Raw genomic sequence first — 24,433 nt, forward strand, 5'->3', positions numbered from 1 at the left:
TGGACCAAACTGAAATGGAGAAATCTTAATATACATTATACTAATGTATATTAATAGAATACATTAACAAAGATGGAGAAGCCATAGATTAGTGGGGAGAAAGTAACTCTTAACAACAAAGTGAATATACTTGTGTGAGAAACAGTGAACATTGTGGTGAAGGTGGTGGGCACTGGAGCCTCTCACTTAGTAGCTGCACATGACCTTCAGCAAATTATTCAACCTCCCCTTGCCTTATTATCTTCCTCTACAAAATAGAGGAAACATTGTATCTATCCCACAGGATTGGAAAGCACAGACCAAGTATCTAATATATGTAAGTTACTGTTACCATAGGAACTGAGAAACAAGTTAAAAATGATACATTCCCAAGGATTCTTGGACAATCTTTTTAAAGTGGGTAGGATTTTTGTATTGTTTTATTTGTATTATTTTTTACATATATATTTGTTTTATTTGTATTATTTTGTATTGTATTGTTTTTTGTATTGTAGCCATTTACCTGTTATAATGCTTCTTTCTTTCAGATGTGTTCACTTCCACCCAGAAACACAAGGATATCATAAACAGTCCCTAGGAAAACATGGTATAGCAAGGCTTAGGGGGTGCCCATCTCACCAGATAGTTATGTACTTAAAAAAATTTTTTTATTGGAGTTTAGTTGATTTACAAATTACTAATTTAGTAATTTAAGTACTTTTTAATGTGAGAATGAGATACAGTATAGAATGTTCTCTATTTTTTGTTTATATCTGGGGTTGTTTGATGACTTGGTAATTTCTCTGGTTGAGACTTGGGAAACTCAGCTGCCAGTGCCCCAAATGAGAAAAGGAAATAGTGATGGTATAAAGGAGAGAAGCAGTGACTAGTGGTCTGCAGTGCCCACAGTGCTCAACTGTGGAACAATCTTCTTTATTTGCCCCTCTAAAAACAGGGGGAATCTCAAATCAGATTCTTGTAAATTGCTCAACAGTGAAGAAGAGAAATCTCACCAACAGGAGGCTCCTAAGCCAATGTGTGTAAAATAGGAGTATTGCTTAAAGTTTTCTTGAATAGAAAGTAGTGATTTTGCCAAGCCCCTTCTGGATCAACTTCCTCTTAGGAGTTATGAACCTTTCACTTGCTGCCCCGTCCTAAGAGCACATGCGTTATTTTCAGTGAAGGGGGTCAGGGAAGACAAGACCTCTCTGGATCATGCATGAGTGGAGGCTTCAGGCTCCTGTGCTGTGGGCTCCTATGCCATGCTCCTTCCCTTACCACTCTGCACTGTATTTGCTTGTTGAAATGCCTCCCTCACCTGGCAGTGGGCCCCAAAGGGGCAGAGACCATGCCACTCCCATTACCTCCACCCACTCCACACTAGACAGGGCCTGGCACACAGTAGATGCTCTATAAATACTGAGTGACTGTGACTATGTGAGCCGGGGAGTTAGTTCTCAGGAAGGAGTTCTCAGAAGGGGAGTTCTCCTTCTGCTCCCGACCAGTGCTGAGTGGGCAAGTGAGAAGAGAAGCAAGAAGCAGACACCTGAAATGTGGAAGCTTGGCCAGGGTTAGGAAGGTCTCTGAGCCTGAGGGGCAGTAACAGCCAGCATTCTAGGACAGGAAGAAGAGAAATATGAGCTCTGTGTGATTGCCTTTGTCTGTTGTGGCCGCTGTAACAAAAACAATAGCAATTCAGTTTTCATAGCTCTGGAAGCTGGACACTCAAGATCAAGATGCTGGCAAATCAGGTGTCTAATAAGAGCCTAGTTCCTCACATGCAAATGACCATCTGCTCATTGTATCCTCAAGTGGTGGAGAGAGGAGCTCAAATTTCTCTCTCTTCTTATAAGGACACTAATCTCATCTTGGGGGCTCCACCCTCATTACCTTATCTAAACCTTATTACCTCCTCAAAGCCCCACACCCTAATACCATCCCACTAAGGGTTGAAATTTCAACTTATAAATCTGAGGGGACACAAACATGCAATCCATCCCAGTGATGAAGGCTTACTCCATACCCCACACCACAGGAGCCTCTTTGCATGGATTATTTCGTAAGATCCTTGCACTATCCATAATTTAGGAATTGTTACCCTGCACTAGACAGATGGGGAGACCAAGACTTCAGGAGAAGACCACATAGGTTGCAGCCATGGAGTCAGTATTCAAACCTAGTTCTATCGTGTTTCCGACACAGCCAAGTTGGTTCGGCATGGATGCCATTCTTACACCAGCCTTCATTCATCTTCATTCCCACCTGCTCAGTTGTGTTCGACTCTTTGTGACCCCATGGACTCCATCTGTGGAACTTTCCAGGCAAGAATACTGGAGTGGGTTGCCATTTCCTTCTCCAGGGGATCTTCTCCACCCAGGTCTCCTGCACTGCAAGTGGATTCTTTACCATCTGAGCCACCAGGAAGCCCATAATAGAGTCTAAAGTTAAAACGCACAAACAAAAACTCTGGACATTAGCTCCATTTTGATCCATTTATTGACAAATCAAATGGAAAAAAAAAGGTCACAAACAGGTATAATATCATAAATGTGGTTAACAGGGGAATGGGTACAGCACTGGGGAGGGAGAATGAGGTTGAACAGACCATCAGAGGGAGGACGCGGAAGGGAAGAAGAGGGGGACATGCAGGGGGAGGAGGAGGGGGAAAGAGGTATCTGCTAAAAACCCCACGGCTCACCTTTCAGTGTCTCAGCTGTCACCCAATCATTCTTTCCTGGACAGAATTTACAGCTAGAAATGGTTTAAGGGCAACACCTAAGTAGTTTGTCTGCAAGATTTGGGAGATGGGGAGTTGGAGGGAAGATGGGTACAGGATTTTAAGAGCTTCTCTCACTTGAACCCCCATCTACAGTGAACAGAGAACTAAGAAGCTTAATCCTGGTCCCAGCTCAGCCACCAACTCTGTGTGACTTTGGGCAAGTCACTTCCCCTTTCTGGGCCTCTTTCTTTGGCTGTAAAACAAGCAAATTGGTCTTGATGGCAAGTTCTACTCTGGCTCTAGCAATATCAACTGTTTTGGCAACTTGAGCTAGGCAAGGAGGCCGGCTCAGCTTCAGAGAAATGAAACTACAGAGGCTCAGCCAGAGTGACACAGTGCTGGCCTCCACCTCGAACCCTCTCTGTTGGCAGCAGCAGCAATTCAGAGGGTGAGCGAAGGCACACACACCCGTGGGAAACGCACCCTCCCAGTGAGTGATCTTTGCAAAGAGTGGCTGGGGGGTGCCAGGGGAGGGCCAGGATTGTCTCTACACAGAAGGCAAATCCAGGGGACTGGGGTGGGATGGGAGAACCCAGACAAAGCAGCCGTACTCTGTAGGGTCCAGGGATGTGGCGCACAGGGGCGGTGGGAGGAAGGGGCTGTGGGTTTTGGGGTGGGGCTGGAATGAAGAGCCACACCAGCACTACACTGTGCCAGACTGCTCATTTCGGTGACACCCCCCCCCGCCCCCCGCCAACCCAAAACAGAGGCCTGGGCCCCTTGGTCTAGTCAAAGCAGCTCTTCAGGTAGAGATGCCACACTTGGCATCGAGATCCTTGACTCCTGTAGGGTCCATGTCCTCAAAGCCAGGGTCAGGGAGTGTCTCCATTGGCTGGAGTCAAATGAGGTAGGCTGACTCTCTCCCCCTTGCCCTTCCGGAGCCGACAGGCAGGACAAGCCCACCTGGCTGGCCATTCTCCCACCCCAGATCTAAGCCTCGGGGCCCAGGACTGCCAGTCCTTCCTTGATTGATGGGCAGGCCTAGCCTGGCCTGAGAAAGTGGTCCATGAGACCAAGGATGGGTGCCTCTCCTTGGCCTGCATGGATTTGTCTCAGCTGTTACAGCTTCAAGGGCAAAGTTTCCCCAAATGGACAGACGGGGGAGGAGCCCGTATCCGGGGTTTCTGTTTGACAGGGGAATGTGGTTTCAGTTCTGAGGTCCAGAGCCACACCGTTTCATTGTAAGGACAGCCAGGAGTAAGATTCTAGGCTGTGCGTGTGTGTGTGTGTACATTCTCACTTGGGGAGAGACATTGAACTTGGCCTACCTCGGGAAAGGAACTCTCTGCTCCCCAGGGTAGAATTGCCAGAGGCCCACATCTGACAGCCTTCAGCAGATTCTCCCAGTACCCCATAATGGGGATGTTTCATAGGGACGCTGGTCCCCATTTCAAGGCAGTTCAGCAAAGCTTTGTGAAGTAACTTCTCTACAAAAGGCACAGTGAAGAGTCCCGGGGGAAGGGGTGGGGAGGCTGTGAGAACACGGCTGGGGGCAGGGGGAGACCTAGCAGCAGCAGCCCAGGACCCTGGGAGGGGGCTCCCCCACTGCTCCAGCTCACTGCTCTAAGACCTTGAAGGACAGCGGGGTGACGCTCTTGGCAAAGGGCTTCATCAGACTGCTAGGATAGATGCACCCAAGCTTCTCCGGGGTGGGGAAGCCCCAGACCCTGTAGAGGGACGGGCTTAGCCGGTCCCCGATATAGAAGGGACCCACCCACTTGGCACTGCTGCCATTCCTGGGGAGGGACAGCACAAGGACCTGGTCACCCACGTTCCACTCCTTCTCCTGCCTCTCACGCTTGAAACGCCTATTCTCAGCCTTTTCGCTTGTCTTCTCGGCCGCCCTCCAGTGGAGCTCCAGCAGCTCCCTCATGAGCTGTAGCAGGAATAAATCCATCTTGAGCCCTTCGATGTTCGCACTGCTCATCTCCCACCACAGGGGCTCGGTCAGCCTCTCCTCGGCCCCTGTCAGGATATGGAAGGGCGAGGCCTGGCTGGAGGAGGCCCTGAAGGCCAGGTGCAGCAAAGGCAGGGAAGCTGCCCACTTCTTGCCATGCAGGAAGATGAACTCCTTGAGGGCCCTCTTGAATTCCCAGTAGGCTCCAGAACTCGTCAGGCAGGGGAACTGGAGGTCCCTGCTTGGGGAGGCCACATGAACCCCCAGGGCCAGCCCACAGCTCACCAGGACGTGACGGGCAAACTGGGGGCCCTGGGCAGCCTCCAGTCTCACGGGAATGCCCCACCTGGCGAACACATGCTGAAGCAGCAGCTGGGCCACAGCCGTGTGCGTGTAAGGCTTCAGCGGGAACGCCTCCACCCACCTGGTGTTGGGATCGGCCACGATCAGCACATGCTTGTGGCCCTCCTCGCTGACGGTGACCGGGCCCACCACCTCGATCTGCAGGTTGGACCAGGGGGCGGTGGACCTGAGGGGCCACAGAGACTCAATGACCTTCACCTCACTGCCTAGGAGATTCCGGGGGATGCAGAACAAGCAGCTCCTGCAGTAATGTCTCACGTGCTCCTGCATCCCTGGCCACCACCCCAGCAACCGCAGCTTCCTATAGGTCTCCTCGGGCCTCTGGTGGGCCCCCATGGGGCCATCGTGCACAGCAAAAATCAGGTCCCTCCGGAGCTGCCGCGGGACCACCCAGACCCTGGGCCTCTTGTCTCCCTTGAACATAAGCAGGCCACTCTCCTTGTCAAGGCTGAGGGAGCTAAAGGCAGAACTGAAGGGTGAAGAGTTGGATACCTTCTGCCCGGCCTGCAGCTTGGCCATGATATCAGCCAGGATGCTGTCGCTCTGCTGCAACGCCAGCAAGTCGGGCCTCTTGCACATGGTACGGGGAGTCACTACGGGGGCCGGCACGTCGTTTGGCAAATTCCAACACTGATCGCCCCCCTGGGCACCCTCCTTGGCTAGGGTGTCCACCGTCACAGCAAACAGGGAGCCCCGGTAGGAGGTTCGATAGATGAACGGGAGGGAAGAGAGGCCAGAGGTGAGGTCTATGATATAGGAGAGCAGGCTTGGGTGAGGTAGTGGGGTCCCGTCGGAGGAGAGGAAGCCCCGAGCCCTCCAAAGGGGCAGGAGCTCCCAGAGGAGGCTGAAGATCCAGTTGCAGTGCGTGAGGAAAACCACGGGCATGTGGGACTGGCCAAAACGCTCCAGGCCACAGGCCACGGCTGCCAGGTGGGCATAGGTTGGGGTGTAAGGGGAGCAAGAGAAGGAGAGGGAGACAGGGGGGCTGGTGGGAGACAGCACATAGAGACCGAAGCCAGCACACCACTCATCCTCCCGATAAAAGCAATACCCCGACATGTGGATGCAGACAAAAGTGGACAGGTCAGAAAAAGGAGGCAGAACCTGGAAAAACCGAGGCATGGAAGCCGTGGGAGTCAGCAGCCGGTTTTTCCCCAGCAGGCCCTGGAGAAGGGCCAGTTCCAGCGCTCTCTTGCCCTTGTCCTGTACCAAGAGGGCCCATCTGATCAACCACGCTTTGGCAACCCTGCGGCCGTCCCACGCCTCAGGGTCCACCGAGGTCCGGGAGGCATAGAAAAGGTCCAGGACCACGGGGGTGTCCCCAATGTAGCGGGAGAAATGCTTGAGGGCCCAGGCCACGGCGTAGGGGCTGTCTCCCCCCGACTGCGGGCCCTCACTGTCCTCGTCAGGGAGGAGGGGTTTTGAGGTATAGGCTACAGGGTGCTTCCTCCCCGAGTGCTCCTGGTACACGACAGCCGTCAGGGCCACTTGGCTCACCGTCACCTCCAGGTGGAAGGGCAGCTGGGGGTTGGGGACTGACAGGCAGAGGGCAGACACCAGGGCTCGTTTCAGGGCCAGGAAGGCCTTCTCGTGCTCCAGCTCCCACCGCCAGTCCGGCTTCTGCTTGAGGAGGCTGTGCAAGGGTGCCACAAGGGCTTCATAGTCGGGGATGACGTCCCGGTGGGAGTCTGTGAACCCCATAAAGAAGGAGAGGGCGGTAAAGTTGCTGGGGATGGTCAGCTGGGCCAGCTGGGCAAGAACCTGCTGGCAAGGAGCCTTTCCATCCCAGGGGATGCCCAGTGAGGGAGAAGCCACCGCCGGCTGGAGATCGATGTCCAGGGCCTCGTCCTGGGGGTCGTGGAGGCTGAGGCACCGGAGGATTTCCTCTGAGAGGGAAGGGCACTCAGCCCTAAACACAGACATCAGTGAAGAGTCCAGGTCCTCCTCCTCCTCCTCTTCAGCCGGCTTCTGCATCTCCTGCTCCTCTCTCTGCTCCTCATCCTGTCTCTCCTCCTCCTCCTCCTCCTCCCTGACTTCTTCCACATTCTGCAGACTCTCCGGGGGACCAGGGTCTGTGTTGTCCCTCAGCTCAGAGATGCTGGCTGAGCTGGGAGGAAGGGTCTTCCACACCTTCAGGAAGTTGCCAATGTCGGTGTCCAACCTACACCGAAACAGCAGGACAGAAGGGTCTGATGCAGGAGGTGGGGGACAGGCTGCCTGAGAGGCCATCTGAGGCAAAACTAAATGGCTGAGTGCCCCTGAGGCCAGGTCAGCCTCCCACACAGCACAACCTGCCCACAGATACTCCCTCCAGCCCCAGCATCCACTAAACCGCAACGTCAGATATTCATCTGGGCTTTGAAGGCTTATTTAATCAAAACCTCATTGACCAAGTGACATTTCCAAGCAGTTTTAAGCCAATGGTTTGACAAGAATTAGATGATTGGTCCTTCCAGCCAGACTCTAGGGTGAGCAAGCAAGGGGAGCTCAAGAGAGGGAAGGAGGCCTGACAAGGGGCTTAAGAGGGCACAGCACACAGACCTTGGCCAAAGCACTTTTCTTCAAAATGGGGAAATGGGACTGGGGGACCTGACCCAGGAAGCAGTGCCCTGCCCAGCAGGTGCTGACCACAGTTCCCTGCTGGGCCCAGGGAACTGGGAGGCTCAGAGTGGGCAGAAGCCAGAGGAACAGAGTTACTACAAATCAGTTCTGCCGGCACCAGCACAGTGAGCAATCTGGGGAAAGTACTTGAGTCTCAGATTCCTCATCTGTAAAACAAGGATAGTGGTCACATGTGTCTAACTCAAGCTGCGAGGGTCAAGGGGGGAAAGACACGTGGAAAAAATTCCTCTTGGTATATACTCCAGACATAGCACCCCCTGCATGCAACAAAACAAGAACGAGGTGGTTCACCGCAGCACGGGTGCCCACAGCATAACACGGAAACTGTCAAATGGCTTCCCATCAGAGACCCCGTAAACCTGTCGGGCACTCATGCAATGGAATAGAGAATGGACGTTAAAGCTAGCCACATGAACTAACATGGCACGCACCTGGGAAAAACAATCAAACATGGGGATAGATGCCAGCTGTGGAAGGATACGTACAGTACTAAAGCATGCATGCAGGATTGTGAAACTGTAAAACCATACTGTAATTAGTTTATGGATGCTCAGATGTGGGCAGAAGTACAGAGACCTAAAAAAGTCAAATCGCTCTGCTCACTGTTAAGCACTAAACAAATGTTGGTTAGCGAGCGCCAAGGGGAAGCTTCCGGTCAGTCCCAGAAGGAGCTGGGAGGTGGCAGGAGGTTGGGGAGGTCCAGCCCATTACCTGTTTGGCTTCTTCAGAAACTCATCCAGGGTGGGGCCATCACGGCCCAGGGGATCATCGGGCACCATGAAGAGATTCCCCGCAAAGGTGAAGGGCAGCAGGCTGGGCCCGGGACAGAGGAAGAAAGGTCACTACGGAGCCCTTGACCCACCCACACCCTGTTGCCAGCTGGCATCTCCACAGGAACTGAGACCAATATATCCTCCCAGCAGGTGCCGGTGAGCACTGCTCCAAGGCCCCTCTCCCTGCCTCCAACCCCCTCTGCCAGGGGCTGTCTGATACCCATGGGGAAGGAACAGCCCAATCCCATGGAAGTCGCCTCACCGATCTTTGACCATCAGTTTCTTGGAATTATTCATCAGAACGTGGAGCTGCTCATTGGTGACGATGATGCCATCTGTCTCTTCCGCCAGCTTGATCATGAACCTGCAGGGAGAGGGGGAGTCACTATGGACCCAATACCCAGTCTCTCACCTCCCCAGTCCTCTGAGAAACTGAACTTGTAGCCTCCTGTTGAGAAGTGTAGGACTGCCCTTGATAGTCAGGGAGCCAGGGCTTGAGAGTCCATCCTCATCTATGCAGCTAGCTGGAAGACCACGAGCCTCCAGAAAGGCAACCTGAGATGCACATCCCCCAACTGTCTATGCAAACAAAGACCCCTATTTTACACATAGGCATTCACATACACATGCTTAGACACACACACAGAAACCCACGCCTTATCCACATCCACACATACCTCTTTAATGCTTCGGTTTCCATACCTGTCGATCAAACATAAGGTACCTACCCTCGATTTCTGTGAGACTTAAACTGAATGAGACAATACACTTAAGTGTCTAGCTCAGTGCCTGCTACACAGCAGATATTAATACCCAATACTCCATGATTATTCTTCACCAATTGACAACATTCATGTACATGCCAAGACACACTTACTTACATATGTATGCATCTATACACATGTAAAAACACCTACCTGAGTAAACAAATTCATTTTTCCAAGGATCACTTCTCCTTGAAAGAGGGCTGTGACCAGGAAAGAAAGCAAAGGCTACCTACTTCTCAGCATTTGCCGCAGCGAGCCATTCCGGCAACCCCGACCATGCAATTCCACAAGCGCCCAGCAGAGGGCCCTTCTGCAGAAAAGCCGTTCGCGCTAAGTCGCTTGTCTTGTCCGATACTGTGCAACCCTATGGACTGGGGCCAGCCAGGCTCCTCTGTCCATGGGATCTCCTAGGCAAGGATACTGGAGTGGATTGCCATGCTCTCCTCCAGGGGATCTTCCCGACCCAGGGATCAAGCCCGTGTCTCTTAAGTCTCCTGCGTTGGCAGGCAGGTTCTTTACCACTTGGGCCACCTGGGAAGCCCCACAGAAAAGCCGTCTTCCCTCAAACCCAGGCCTGAATTAAAAGGCACTTAAAGATCTTATGCAGGGGACCAGCTCTTGAAGGAAGGATGCTTGAGCTGCCCCGCCCAAGCCTGAAGGCTGAGCGGGTACCATGTCTTAGGGAGGAACTGAACTTCTCCCTGCCTGGCATGGGAGGTGTCTAAGTGAAGCCAAGACCTGTGCCTACTGGGCATTGACTCAGCCCAGGGCCAATGAGCTGGGAGGGCCTTGGTGCCCCCAACAGAGGCAGCATCACAGGCTCCCCTGTGCACACTGGACCTGCAGTCACGATGAGTGTGTGCCGAGGATTGACAAATAGGGAGTCATTCGGCCTTTAGCTAGGAGGCAGGGGAAGTCTGACTCCATTTTCAGAGCCAGGGCTCCAGCCACACACACACCTCCTCCCAGAGCCAGGGTGGTGGGAGGAAAAGACTGCAGCAATTCCTTGAGAAAACCTGAGCTTCAACCCAAACTGGCACCCAAATCAGCTGCTGGGGGAAGCAGCTTGTTTGAAGCACCAGGAGCTAGTCCCATCCAAAGGCAGTAGAGGGTTTCAGCCCATAGTTGATGGGGGAGGAAATCCTATTAACTCAGAGAAATGGGATCGCAGAGTCCCAAGTTCAGAACAGTCCCTGGACTTGAATAGAACCACCTGGGAGCCCTTTCCTCTCTGTGTTCCTCCCTCTGCCTACAGAGGGCCAGTGCACCACACTTCCCTCTCTGACATGACCCTCTGACATGTTTGCCTCCATCTCCCCAGAGAAGATGAAGCCTCTGCCTGGGGAGAGAAGAGAAGGCAGAAGAAGAGGCAGAGAAGACTTGGCCTCACACATCAGTGCAGCCCAAGTCTGGGGCCCCACAAGAGAAGGCCTGCAAACCCACACACCTGTAGTCGTAGGTGGTGATCTTCTTGCCGTTCTCGAGCTGGGAGGGGGTGATTGAAAGCATCTTGAGGGAGTGTAGCTTTGTCAGAAAGTGGCTCTCTGGAGATGAATGGCAGAAAACAGCGATGGTCAAAGGAAGCACTAAGAGGAAAAGGCTATGATGGGAACAGAAAGGCAAGGAAAAGGAAGGCATGGTGACACTGGAGGGGCTGGGGGGCAGGGGACCGCTCACCTCTCACCCTCCGGTTCTTCTTCAGCTGCCAGGTGGGTACAAACACGGTGACCTCTCGGTGTCCCCGGTTCCAGAAATACTGCACTGCCATGGCGATGCCCCGGCAGGAGAAGAAGTGCTGGAGACCGTGCCTGGAGGTGGGGTTAGGGGTACCAGTGAGGGAGCAATTTTCTGCCCTAGGAATGGCCCTGCCTCTCCACCCCACCCTCAGAACCAGCCCAGGACAGCACAGGGCATCATAAATGCCAGGGCACCAGCAGCAGCACCAACAGTGCCCTCTCCCTTCCCTCCCTCATCAAATAGTGAGCGCCTACTGGGTCCACTCACCTGTTCTGGTGTGTGCGTGTGTGTGTGTGTGTGTGTGTGTGTGTGTAGGGGCCTCCAGGGCAAAAGGAAGACCACAACCTCTACAACCAAAGAGCTCAGTTTAGGGCTGGAAGCAAACAAATATTTGCTGACCACGACAGTGTGCTAGCAATGTTCTCAGCACAGGTAACTATTCTACGATGCGGGCAAATGAAGACACCTTGCACGTATTTATGCTGACATATATATATATATATATATACAGCAGGAAGTGCTGTGCAGGGAGCTGATCTCTACAGGTTGGCACAGTTAGGAAAATCTTCACTGAGATCAGTGCTGGGCCTTAAGGGTTGGGCTGAACATTTGAAAACTGGGGTTTACAGGCTCCCTGCTATGTGAGGCAAGCTGAAAGGGAAAGATTGTGGGCCTGGGCAGATCTGAACCCAAAGGCTGGCTGGGCCCCTTACTGGCTCTGGGAGCTTGGGCAGGATCCATCACTTCTCTGAGCCTGTTTCTGCCTCTATCAAGGAAGGAGAACAGAAATCCACCTTGGAAGGCTGCTATGGTGATTCCACGAGCACCACCCAGCATACGGTAGCCGCTCAACATGTGCCTTTCCCTCCCCTCTTTCCCCCACTTGAACCCCATGTCACCCATATACAGAGATCGAGAAAGGAAGCCCGCAGTCTATCACCCCAGGGATGCCCTGCCTGAGCTCCTGGCAGACCCATTCCTCCCCAGGCCCATGGCTACTCACACCATGGCCACACTGCTGCCATCAATGACCACCCGCCGCAACTCCGGGTTCCCAGGTTCTTCTGACAGGTCCAGCTCAAAGGGTGTATTCAGGGCCTCGTGGTACCTCTGGAAGCTGGTCACTGTGTTGCTTGCCTGTGGGTGGCGAGTCGGCTGCCTTGGGGTCCCCTCCCAAGCCCCCAGGAGCCCCTCCACCTGAGGCTGGTGCTTGCTACTGGGAGCCAAAGTGCCACTGCACTGTGGCCCCTGACTTCCAGCCTGCCCCTGGCCCTTCAGGAAGGAAGCACTGCCCCTTGATGGAGGCGGGCCCTCACTTAGGAGTTTGCCTGCATCCAGGGTGGACCCCGGACCTGTGGGCGCCTTCTGAGTCGCCGGCACTTTCGGAGTTCTGGAAGTTTGGGGGGCGGCAGGGGCTTTGGGAGCTGTAGGTCCGGTTTTTGGGGCAGGCCCAGTCTGGGCTCTGGATGTCTGGGGACCTGCAGGCGATGTTTTTGCTGCCTGCCTTTTCTGAGCTGTGGGAGTATGGGGAGCTGCGGGTGCTGGTTCATTCACATCTGCCTTTGGTGCTGTGGGCACCACTTGAGCTGCTGGCTTTGTTGGAACTGAAGGCACTTTGGATGCTGCACGTTCTTCATGGACTGCTGCCATCATCTGGGTTTCAGGCACTTTGGGGGCTGCAGGCAGCACTGGACTTGGGGGTGGGGTTTGAGCTGTGGGCATTGCGGCAGCCATGGGCACTTTGAGAGTTTCAGGCACTGTCTTAGAGTCAGGTCCCAATGGAGCTGTCAGCCCTCCTTGAGCAGCAGGCACGCCTTGCCCAGTGGGCGGTGCTGGAACGGGCGCCTCTTCTGGCCCCTTACAGTCCCACTGCACACTGCCTTGATCTCCCAGCTCACTTCTGGCTTGGAGCTGGGGTGTAGAGGTCAAAGGTGGCCCTATCTGTGGAAGTCCTGGGATAGACTTATCCTTTACCCCTGAGCCTCCTGAGACCACCAGTAAGCTCATGACTTTTTTAGGGGTCTCTGGCCTTGGGCAGTTCTGTAGGGCTGCCTCTCCTCCTGGCCCACCATCTGGTGTACAGTCTGGGCTTTCCACACTGGGCAGAGGAACCAGCTCCTTCTGTTTCCATCCCAGATTTAAGGGCAAAGGATTCTGCCCTGGCAGCTTGAACTGAATGGGGCCCAGTGGCCTCTGCCAGAAAGGGAAACTGAAGCATGCCTGGGACAGGAGCCACGCCAGGTGAAGAGAATGCAGTTCATTGATCCTCCAGAAGGTAGCAGCAATAGCCCCTGGCCACAGGGGTGCAAAGGTTGGCCCTGGGGTCCAGGCCTTCCAGGGTGAGCACACACTCAGGGCTGATACTGGAGGCTGGAGGGGGAGCTTGTCTTCCCCTCTCCGGGCCTGCCTCTGCTGGGACGAGGCTTGGGTGTGATCCATGGGGTCCTGGCTGCTCCCGGCTTGCACTGACCCATCCTCGCGAGCACAGTCCATACCACCTTGGTTGCTGGAAGTGACCCTGGAGGAAACCCGAGTTTGTTGGAAGGGTGGGAAGGTGAGTTAGGTCCCAAACTCTTTCCCTGGGGTTAGGGCGCAGAAACAGGAGAGAAGCCAAACTGATTCTCCAGAACTTACCGGACCAGCTGGTTTGCTGTCTCCTGCTGGCTGTTCGGGCCTGTGGTACCCGAGATTAGGGCCCCTGTGGCTCCCAGGCTGGTTAATCTCTTTGAATTTTCTGGGCTCCCCATCTCCAGAAAGGGGCTAGGACCGTCTCCCACGGCCACCATGGTTGGACCTTCCTTTTGCTGGTGGGCTGGGCAGATCAGGAGCTCAGGGTCTGAGCGGGAGTCGGAGGTGCCGATGCGGCTGAGCCACTGGATGATGTCCTCCTTGCCTGCGGCATCCCGCACCAGGCTCAGCAGCAGCTCCTGGACCGCCGGGGGCAGCTGCAGCAGGTCCCCGGCATACTGATCACCACGGATCCAGACCAGGGCCCCAAAGGCCCGGGTCACCTCGGCTTCCCAGATGCCACGGGGAGTGAGTAAAGGGGCCGGGCCCCAGCGCAGCCGCCCCACCAGCTCCTCCAGCCAGTTCTGGGTCATTATGAAAGACTCGGTCAGCCCACCCACCATTAGGGAGCCCGGGGGGCCGGGCACCAGGTAGGCCAGGGTGCTCCAGCACAGGCAGTCCAGGAAGAGGCCCTGGGCCCCGAGGAATGCACAGTGCAGAGCCGCCGGGTAGCGGACCTCCTTCCATAGCTCCGGGTTGCACAGGCCCTTCAGATACTCCTGCAGCCAGTGGGGAGAACACGAAGGAAGCCAGCTGTTAGGGGCCAGTCACTGGAGCTCAGTCCCCTCACTAAGCACGTGCGCTCCCCCTGCTCACCATAAGCCACATGACCCACCCCCCACCCCCCCAACTCCTGCCCAGGGCCCAGCCCTCTCTCTCTGGTCCTCCTCACACTTCCATCTCTTTCCAGGGAGCTTTAACAGGTGGGGGAGGGAAGTACCTGGGCTTGGAGTCAAGGGTTCTGGTTCTAGTTCCAACCTGACCTCAATACATTAGGGTTACTGTGAAAAATGTATCACCTTCTCAGGGGCTCAGTCTCCTCACCTGTAAAAAGCTGGATTAAATGAGACACTCCCAAGGGCCAGTCCTACCCTGGCATTCTAGAATTGCGAAATAGCTGAGGGGAGGGAGATGGCACATTACTGAGTACCCTCCAAGTTATTAACTCTCCCTGTGCCTACGTTTCCTCATCTGTAAAATGGGGATAATGGTTTCCCCTTCATTAGGCTATCATGAAGTTTCAGTGAGTTAATACAAAGGAAGTGCTTAGCTTGAGCCTGGTACAGTCTATTCCCATTTTGCAGACCCAGGGGCACACACTCAGCGGATGACTGGGTGAAGACCACAGCTGCCATCTGTCTGACTCTGAAACCAGAGCTCTTTCCACCTCCTCGGGTTGACTACACAGTGACTACGGGGTAATCCTGTGAGATTCTGGTTAATCCCCCTGCAGAAGGTCTCTGGCACAACCTGTAACTGTAACCATGGTAACTCTGTTACCCAGAGGGGACAGAGGAGAAGATAAGTCCCTGGTCTGGTATCTAAGGGATCCCCACAGATACATACAATGGTTGAGCCGGAAGGGAGGCCTCTGGCTGTCTGGGCACCAGGTCCTCATGTTTCCAGGGCTCACACACTCAGTCTTTAGAGGGCATTGGGATGGAAGAGGTTGGGTTCTTCCACTCTCTGACTGAGTTCCACCAGCATGACCCCATGAGCTCCAAGGAACTATGGGAATTCCCTCTTAATCAGCCAACCCTGATGACTGCATTCATCCTCAAGCCCCCCCTCACCCCTGGTGTCAGTGATAGTCATCCCTCTTCCTGCCTTCCCCTGACAGTTTCATAAGGAACCAATGCTCCATTTTGGATCTCCAACAGCCATCCCAAAGACCACACGGGGTTCACGGCATTCAGACTTATAGTTATTCCACCTGGTCAGATTCACCCTTGCCAGGTGGTGGGTGAGCGAGGTTGCTCAGGTCTGAGCTTACCTCTTCCACCTGGCCCAGGCCATGGGAAGATCCCACATGCCATGGATCAACTAAGCCCATGTGCCACAACTATTGAGCTGGTGCCCTAGAGACCAGGAACCACAACGACTGAAGCTGGCACACCTAGAGCCCGTGTGAACAAGAGAAGAGAAGCTACTGCAACAAGAAGCCCATCCACTGCAAACAGAGATTAGCCCCCACTCACTGCAACTAGAGAACAGCCTGCACATAGCACAGCCAATAAATAAAGAAATAAATAAAATTTAAATATGTATTGCTGCTGCTGCTGCTAAGTCGCGTCAGTCGTGTCCGACTCTGTGCGACCCCATAGACAGCAGCTCACCAGGCTCCCCCGTCGCTGGGAGTCTCCAGGCAAGAACACTGGAGTGGGTTGCCATTTCCTTCTCCAATGCATGAAAGTGAAAAGTGAAAGTGAAGTCGCTCAGTCGTGTCCGACCCTTAGCGAACCCCTGGACTGCAGCCTACCAGGCTCCTCCGTCCATGGGGTTTTTCCAGGCAAGAGTACTGGAGTGGGTCGCCGGTGCCTTCTCCGAGTATGTATTGGAAATGAGGTAATTTTCAAAATAATAAATCTGAACTGATATTTATTGAGTACTTGCTAGGTGCCAAGCTCTTTACATACATTAACTCATTGATTCCTCTCTCAGACCTATATGGAAATTACTATCCTCCCCATTTTAGGTGAGCAAGAAAGGACATATGTCTGAGGTCACACAGACAGAGGCTGGGACACTCAGGCACTCTGACCCCAAAGTCTGAGGTCTTAACCATGATGCTGTCTATGTGTGTGTTCTCAGTCATTCAGTCATGTCCAACTCTTTGCGACCCCATGGACTGTAGCCCATCAGGCTCCTCTGTCCATGGAATTTTCTAGGCAAGAATACTAGAATGGGTTCTGATTTCCTACTCCAGGTTATCTCCCTGGCCCAGGGATAGAACCCGAGTCTCTTGCATCTCTTGCATTGGCAGGCAGATTCTTTACCCCGGAGCCACTAAGGAAGCCAATGGCACGTTAGAGAAAAAACAGATAAGGAAAAAGGCATTTATATCCAGAAAATATCTGGAGCAAATTTCCTGCTTTAAGCCTACCCAGACCTTTACATCCAGAAAATATCCAGAGCAATTTTCCTGCTTTAAGCCTACCCAGACCTTTTTCTCCAAGAGGAGAAGAAGTAGAGAAGATGTAAGAACAAAGTACACACAGAAAAATGTTGTGTATTTGTTAAAATATATTGCCCAGTGTCCTGTGAGTCATCAGTCAATGTGTAAGTTAAATAAAAATAATACCACCAGACAGCTTACTACTGCTGTATACTGTATCAGTCCTGACTTAGGATTCTTCTTTCTCAGAAATCAGTTACCATTCATTGGTACCAGTCTGCTTTCCAGAAGCACACCAAATTACACTGCAGAATACTCAAAAAGCTAAAACAAACAAACAAAAATGGCAGCACCAAAAAACTCCAGAATTAGGAGTGAAGGAGAACATTTTTTTAAAGAGTGAACTCAGGGGACTTCCTTGGTGGTCTAGTGGCTAAGACTCCATGCTCCCAATGCAGGGGGCCTGGATTCAATCCCTGGTCAGGGAACTAGATCCCACGTGCTGCAACTAAGAGTTCACGTACCACAACTAAAGACTGATGATCCACAAGCTGCAACTAAGAACCAGTGCAGCCAAGTAAATTTTAAAAAAAATTAAATAAAAGGTGGACTGAGATAAAGTTGTTTGAGGAGCAGTTAGATCTGGGAGCCCACCTACCCCACTACACAAATGCTGAGCAAGTACCACTCAACCCACTGAAGTTTGTTCTGCAGAAGTTGATCAGTGTACTTGAGAGTGTGGGTACCACACAAAATCATGGAGTAAGAGAGGAAGGCCACCAGTGAGGTCTACGGTGAGCACTGAGTGTAGAGAAACTCATTCTTATTCAGAGATTCAGCCACAGCAACCAACAATGGATGAAGACAGATACCCACACAAAAGGGTCTCTCTGGGGCATCTCAGAACAGTGGAGGAAACTACAAACTTCCAGAGAGAGAAAAACACTTCACATCAAAGGACCAGGGACCAAGAATAGCTTCAGAAGTCCCCAAAGCAAGAAGTCAGTAGATTAATGCCTTCTCACTTCTGAAGGAAAATAATCTTCCATGTATAATTCGATACCAGCCAAACTGTCAATCAAGTGACCTTCAGATATGCAATGGAGATACACAGATATACAACCCCAAGAATTTACCTCCTCTAAAGCCTTTCTCAGGAAGCTACTGAAGAGCATTTTCCAGCAAATTAAGAAAGGAAAAACCAAGAAAGGAGACCCAACTCAGAAAAAAAGCAAAGACAATCTCCAGAATGATCGTGGAGAGAAATTTCAGAATGTATTCATCCATTCAAGAAATCATTACTGAGCATCTACTATGTATCAAGCATTGTTCTGGGAGGAACAGAGGACAACTAGTTCAAGTTGAAGAGTGGAATTCAAGAAACAAGAAGGTTGACCTAAGTTATCAGTATGATCTTTAGCACAGCACCATCTTTCTAACTTAATGACGCTACTGACGGATGTGCTCCACCAACCCAAGACAAAGACACAGCGTTCAGGAAACAAGGCGTTTAACAAAGAAAAAGGGCAAGAGGATGCCAAGAATGACAGCAAACAGGAGTCTCAGGATGATAGCCATGCAAGCCTGACCAGACAGAAAGAAGGACGCCCCCAGGAAAAAAATCTGTAACAGGCCACCTTGAATCAAAACCTTATCCTTGCAGAAAATCGTAGTGAGAAGCTACTGAAAGTTATAAGAATTAGCAATGGGTACAAAGGAAAACAAACAAACAGGAAAGGTGTTGAGCTCTTAACCTCAGAAAAATTGAAAAGTAAGCTAGGAAACCTCATAATAGTACACTTCAATGTTTAGATGTGAGTGATATTTGCAAGGGCATAATGTTGCAAATAATAAATACAGATTTAACAGAAAATGAAATACAGCTATATTGGGAAGAAAAAAGGGGTGGCAATATAAAGGAGCTAAATCCTCACCTGTAATGAAAGTTAAAGTAGCTCAGTTGTGTCTGACTCTTTGCGATCCATGGACTATATAGTCTACGGAATTCTCCAGGCCAGAATACTGGAGTGGGTAGCCTTTCCCTTCTTCAGGGGATCTTCCCATCCCGGGGATCGAACCCAAGTCTCTCACATTGCAGGCAGATTTTTTACCAACTGAGCCACAAGGGAAGCCCAAGAATACTGGAGTGGGTAGCCTATCCCTTCTCCAGGGGATATTCCCCACCCAGGAATAGAACCAGGGTCTTTGCACTGTAGGCGGATTCTTTACCAACTGAGCTATCAGGGAAGCCCTCACCTACAATAATAGGAAGTAAAAAGGTATCTAAAATTAATCCAAAGATACAGGATCTACATATTTTTTAGGAATGTGGAGATGTATAAACGCCAGAACAGATATTTTCTACAAAGAAGAGCACAGAAGAGGGAGTTGGCAGGACAAGGCAGGGAACCAGTGCATTATACTGTGGACTTTTAAAAACTTACTGGACTTTTAAATTATGTATTATTTTGATAGAGAAAATTAAGTTCAAAATAAAGGAGGGACTTCCCTGGCAGTTCAGTGGTTAAGAATCCTTGCTTCCGTTACAGGACGCGTGGGTTCGATCCTTGGCCAGGGAACTAAGATCCCGCATGCCACAAAGCCAAAAACTAAATAAAAATAAATGTAAATAAGCGTCTTGTTTAAATTGGAGTATAACTGCTTTACAATGTCATTTCTGCTGTACAACAGCATGAATCAGCTACACGTGTGCAGGGTGGGAGGAACTGAGAGAGTACATTGACATATACACACTACCATGTGTAAAATGGATAGCTAGTGGGAAGTTACTGTAGAGCCCAGGGAGCTTAGCTCTGTGCTCTGTGATGATCCAGAGGGTTGAATGGGAAGGATGTGGGAGGGAAGCTCGAGAAGGAGAGAGATAAATGTATATGCAAGCATCTTTTCTAAAAAATAAATAAAAACAAATAATTAAAGGAGAAGGATCAGGTGCTCATGGCACAATCACGTGTGCTGTAAGTTGTGGGGAGCCAGTTGTGGGGAGGGCAGTCCTGATCTGTAACATTTTCCAATTTCCGTGGTGTAACTACTCCCATCCTGGCTGGTTTCAAACTACCAATAGGACTCCACTGGCTCAAAAACTTTCAAGAATTTTCAACAGTGGGTCAGCAGGAGCCAGCTTCAGCACAGCCCTGGCCACTACCAGCTTTCACGGTACTGCTGGCAGTCAGTGTGGGGCAGGAACAGGCCAACTTGCATCTGACAGCCAAGCCCAGAGTCAGCAGACCACACCCTGTCCCTCGGCTCCCCATCTCAGTCTCCCCATCTCAATCTTGAGCTCCCCATCACCTCGTTTCATCGTCTCCAAAAAGAGTAGAATTGAACTGTCACCTGTCCTCTCAGCACCCGACCCTTCACACCGTTGTCAAGGAGGACCATTGTCAAGCTGAGCAGGGCTTGTCTCTTGAGAGACTCTGATCATTAACTCAAAACTGTCCTTTCTACTTGCTGATTTCACCTCAGAAAGGCCACACCTCCCCAGGGCTTGTTTTTGCTGCCTAGGAATGTGATTTCCAGCAATGCCTTCATTATTTTTTAAATCCCACCACAACAAAACTACTTCAAGGCACTTTCGAGTTCTACAGAGATTTCCTGGAAAACCAGTGCATAGAATAGAGAAACACACCTGAGCTCTTCTCCAAAGAAGCCTGTACACTTCTTGACCCCTTCTCCCCTCACAGACAGGACATCCATCACCCCTTCTCCATCCCACAAGCTTCAGTCTCACTGAGCTCTTTCTGCCAGCTGACTGTGTATATCAATTCACTATCAAGGTGCATGGTTCTGCGTCCCTACAGCGGGGATTGGGGTCAGCCACAGCACCTCTACATGGAAACCCCGAGACATCCTTCTTCTTGTGTGCTCGGTCATGTCCCACTCTTTGTGACCCCATGGGCTGTAACCGGCCAGGTTCCTCTGTCCATGGAATTTTCCAGGCAAGAATATTGGGGTGGATTGCCATTTCCTCCTCCAGGGGATCTTCCCAACCCAGGGATTGAACCCAGGTCTTCCAAATTGCAAGCAGATTCTTTACCACTGAGCTACCAATCAGCTGCTCAAGACATCGTTATACATGGGAAATTTTCCTGCATCAGATTGTTGAATCTTAGAAAGCATTTCATCCAAGCCTCTCACTTCACAAACAAGGAGACAGACTCAGAGAGGGAAAAGAACTCCTTCAAAGTTATACAGCTAGTTAACCACAACACTTACTGACATCTCTACCCTATAACTCTCCACATTTGCAAAAGTAAGCATGCATTATTTCAGCTGACTCTTAACAACTCTTCCATGAAGTGAGTATTACTACATTGTTTTATAGATGAGGGAATAAGCTCAAGAGAAGGTCAGTGATTTGATCCAGGTCAGCCAGTTAGAAGGCAGCAAACCCCAATCTCCAGCTCTTTCCACCACACCCGTCTGTCCCAGCAGTTAACTTGGTGACAGCAAATTGAGCCCAGATCTCCTACTTCTAGAACAAAACCTCACTCTCCCCACGTTCCCTGCCCTCCTGCTCCAAAGCTCTACTCATCTCTTCTTTCTGCTCATTCTTTACAGTAAGGGAGGGAGTTACCCAAAACCCCTCATGTTGTTTCCATCTTAAACTGTGCTTTCTCCAGGAGAAAACAGGTGGGAAAGAGGTGAAAGGAGGGGGCAGGGGGGTGGATTGGAGAAAGCCACTGGCTACACTAGCAGGGCCTGGGGTGTGAGGGAAAGTCAGTGGCCCCAGGGACCTTGAGGCAGCAGTGGGAGCAGGAGTAGCTGAGCCTGGAGAAGCTGATGAAGGATGTAAGCAGGGGTCAGGGCAGCTAGACACCCCTAGTCTCACAAAACGGTGAGCGGGTGTCTTTCAAATTAACAAAATGATTAAGACCCCCAAACAACCTGAAGGCTCCTCATGCTAACCCGCCTATCCCAGCTACTGAAACGTCGGCATCTCCAGGGCTCCTGCACATCTGCTATGTGGGCAGGCACCCCTCCCCTCCCCCAGCACCTCTGTCAGAACTGGACAAACTGCTGACGAAGCAGCTCAGCGGAGGGGCTGAGGCAGGAACTTTCTAGCCTGCTTGTCCACTGGCCAGCGTGTTCTGGGCCTCCCCCACCCATGGCCTTGACCAATTAGGATACTGGTAGAGACCCAGCTGGGGAAGGGGAGTGTGGTGGGGTGGGGTGCATGGGGGAGAAGGGTGGTCTGGGGCTGAGGGAGGCTGTAGTATTCCTACCAAGAAAAGATAAGATAAGGGAATCTGGGGGAAGAGGGAGACCTTGGCCATGACTAGGGGTCAGAGGGAACCCGAGAGGCCCAAGTGGAGGAGAAGCGGGTGAGAGACGCTAGAGCAAACGCGAGAGAGGCACACAGTGACCTGGTCTGCCCAGCATCCAGCCCCACACAGCAGACCCTTTCATCTGAAGCCCATAGCCCTCCTCCCAGAGGATTCCCACCCATCCCCAAAGCCTGCTGCCTTCCAGAGCAGCTGCACCCCTACCCCTGAGCCCCTGCAAGAGGCCACCTAGGGCATTAAGAGTGTGGGGCACTGAGCCCAGAGCCCCTGCCACCCCCATCTACCTGACCCTAAGTGTTCCAGGAGGCCCCTGACGCTCTCCAGTCCCCAATACCTCATCTGTAAAATGCCAGCATTTCTTTAGCCGAGTCTCTAATGGCCCCTCCAGTCCCAGCACTCAGGCTCCGAGGCGCAGCCCAGGATTTAAGGAGACTTACAAGAAGGCAGAAAGACCTGGGCCTTCCAGCCTCTGGGTGGAGAACAAAGAGGTATGCTGCACAGACCACAGAAATACCAGACAGTAAGTTGCTCCCCCGATGGAGATATAGGCTGTAAGTGCGGGCCCCTGGCCAGGGAAGGCTCCTGGGGGGACACAGGACGCAGAGCCTTTCTCAGCACACTTGAGGGACTGAAGTGACACGCAAGAGAGGGGTGGGGCAGAAAAGAAAGAAGGAACCAGAGGGAAGGACCCAAGACTGCAGATGTGGAGAGGCAGGGAATGGCCCAGTACCTGTCCGCCATACTGCCCAGTCCAGGTCGGGGGGACCTCTGGGGACCCTTGTCTTCCCGGGTGGGGCGGGAGAGGGGAGAGGGAAGTGGGGCGAAGGGCGGGAGAAGGGTCTGGCTGGAAGTGATAGGAGGCCAGACGCTGTTTACCTTGGCTTTGCCCATGTTCTCCCTGGGTCCCTCGAGCTGCAGCCAGAAGTAGGGGGTGTCCGGGCGGCTCTGGAAAGCGTTCAGCTTGACCCTGAAGATGCGCTGCACTTGCTGCCGCTGCCGCTGCACCCGGGGCTTCGACTTGGTCTGCACCATGAACCATTCCTGCGCCGGAGGGTCGCCCCCGGACAGGAGCATGGCTGCCCCGCCCGCCCCTGGAAGAAGGGAGCCGACAGTGTCACCGGCGTCCCCGGGCCGGAGGCGCCTAGGCCACGCCCCCTCCTCCGGGCGGCGCGCCCCCGCCTCGGCCTGGGTCCCCCAGACACCCACACCCCACCCCCGGCTCGCGCACCCACCCGCCGCGGCTCGGGCGCCCTTCCCCCGGAGCTCTGAGCCTTTCGGCGGCGGCTCCCGCGACAATCTCTTCCTGCCAGGGGTTGCAACGGGGGTGGGACCGATCGGGCTCCCGCCGCCCTTCCCTCCGCCCCCACCCTCCCCCGCTTCACCGCCGCGCCAGCCCCTCCAGGATGAACTTTAGCTGCGTCTGCCGGGGAGCTTAAAGGGGCGCGGAGGGAGGCGGCGGGGCGGCGGAAAAGGGGGAGGGACGGGCGGGGGCGGGGGTCCTGAAAACCTCTGCCTTCCACTCAAGTCTTGGGCCCAGAGCCAGAATCCGGGGGGTCAAAGTTAGTTTCCTTCCACATTCCCCTTTCCCCAGGGGGAGGGAGAGGAAGGAAGGGCACTCCGGTGGGGGAGAGGGGGCTTGGTTTCGGGCACCCGGCCTTTCTCTCCGTTGCTCCGGCCAGCCCTGCAGCCTCCTAGGCCTCCCTAGAGAACCGAGAGACGCGCCCCTCCTTCCCTCGCAGGAAAGGGTTAAAGGAGAGCAGGGTGGGGAGCCTGGGAGGCTGGGGCCTGAGGAAAACTCTGGGCCGGAGACCGAGCAGGAAGGAGAGGGTAAAACCACCGCCTCCGCACCCCCCCCACCCCTAAGTCTGGGGACAGCCTGGAGCTGGCAGGCAGCCCAGACCCTCCTGAAGCCCCCAGGGCTGGAGGGGCGGGGAGAGCGCTCGAGTTTTCGGGAGTTTTCAGACTTGCGCTGTTTATGAAAGCCTTTCTGAGCAAGTTTGAGCTAAGCCGAGAGGGGAAGCTTTAGGATGGGAGTGAGGGTCTGGTTGCTGACAACCTCTGAGGGTTCCCTCAACCCCTGACCTGCAGCCAGTCAGCTTCTAGGCCTCGGTGGTCAGGGACCAGACCTGGACTGGGGGGCTGCGGCCAACATCCTTCACTGGAGGCATCGGGGCACAAAGAGCACCTTATGCAGCCCTGTGGCCTGAACAGAACCCGGCTCTGTGGAGGGCAGAGTCTGCATCCTGGGCCTCCGGGAACTTCCTTTTCCAACCCCAAACTCAGAGCCTCTGTCTGACAGGCGTGAGTGTACCTATGGGGACAAAGGGCAGTGGACTTTAAGCCTGCCCTGGCACAGCTGGGCTGCAGGGGCCATTGCACATTTCTATGCAGGCAAAGAGCCAGGGGTACCCCACTGCAACGAAGGGGCAGGGGAGAGGGGCCCACACCCAGTCCTCTGGTCTGGATTCAGCACCTCCTGTGCCACACCTCCGCTCCTACTTACCCTAGGTTGGAATCCAGAAAAGGGGAT

At 53.0% G+C, this 24,433-nt stretch overlaps 1 protein-coding gene across 2 annotated transcripts; it reads right to left on the reverse strand.

Moving 5' to 3' along the window:
* Nucleotides 1-2,457: 2,457 nt before the first annotated feature.
* NYNRIN (NYN domain and retroviral integrase containing) lies at nucleotides 2,458-23,440 on the reverse strand. Of its 2 annotated transcripts, none has more exons than XM_081506364.1 (9): nucleotides 23,411-23,440; nucleotides 22,780-22,994; nucleotides 13,552-14,204; nucleotides 11,921-13,435; nucleotides 10,858-10,988; nucleotides 10,628-10,724; nucleotides 8,676-8,777; nucleotides 8,352-8,453; nucleotides 2,458-7,179 (listed from the first exon to the last, which is right to left on the reverse strand). In XM_081506364.1, exons 2-9 carry the CDS (start codon nucleotides 22,975-22,977, stop codon nucleotides 4,314-4,316), a joined length of 5,664 nt encoding a protein of 1,887 aa, XP_081362490.1. In that variant the 5' UTR covers nucleotides 22,978-22,994; nucleotides 23,411-23,440; the 3' UTR covers nucleotides 2,458-4,313. The 2 variants fall into 2 exon arrangements, with proteins under 2 accessions (XP_081362490.1, XP_081362489.1); XM_081506363.1 differs by lacking the exon at nucleotides 23,411-23,440 and adding an exon at nucleotides 23,136-23,245.
* Between the last annotated feature and the right edge of the window lie 993 nt (nucleotides 23,441-24,433).

Source organism: Giraffa tippelskirchi, chromosome 7 (assembly GCF_054371585.1).
Source record: "Giraffa tippelskirchi isolate mGirTip1 chromosome 7, T2T-mGirTip1v1.2.pri, whole genome shotgun sequence".
NCBI classification, from domain to species: Eukaryota; Metazoa; Chordata; class Mammalia; order Artiodactyla; family Giraffidae; genus Giraffa; species Giraffa tippelskirchi.

What these genes read in the sequence shown, in the direction of transcription:
- NYNRIN (XM_081506364.1), bottom strand. Translation starts at nt 22,977, where the DNA reads ATGCTCCTGTCCGGGGGCGACCCTCCGGCGCAGGAATGGTTCATGGTG. An exon ending in AGAACATGGGCAAAGCCAAG is followed by an intron (nt 14,205 to 22,779) that starts GTAAACAGCGTC and finishes CACTGGCTGCAG; the next exon opens with GAGTATCTGAAGGGCCTGTG. An exon ending in TTTCTGAAGAAGCCAAACAG is followed by an intron (nt 7,180 to 8,351) that starts GTAATGGGCTGG and finishes GTTTCGGTGTAG; the next exon opens with GTTGGACACCGACATTGGCA.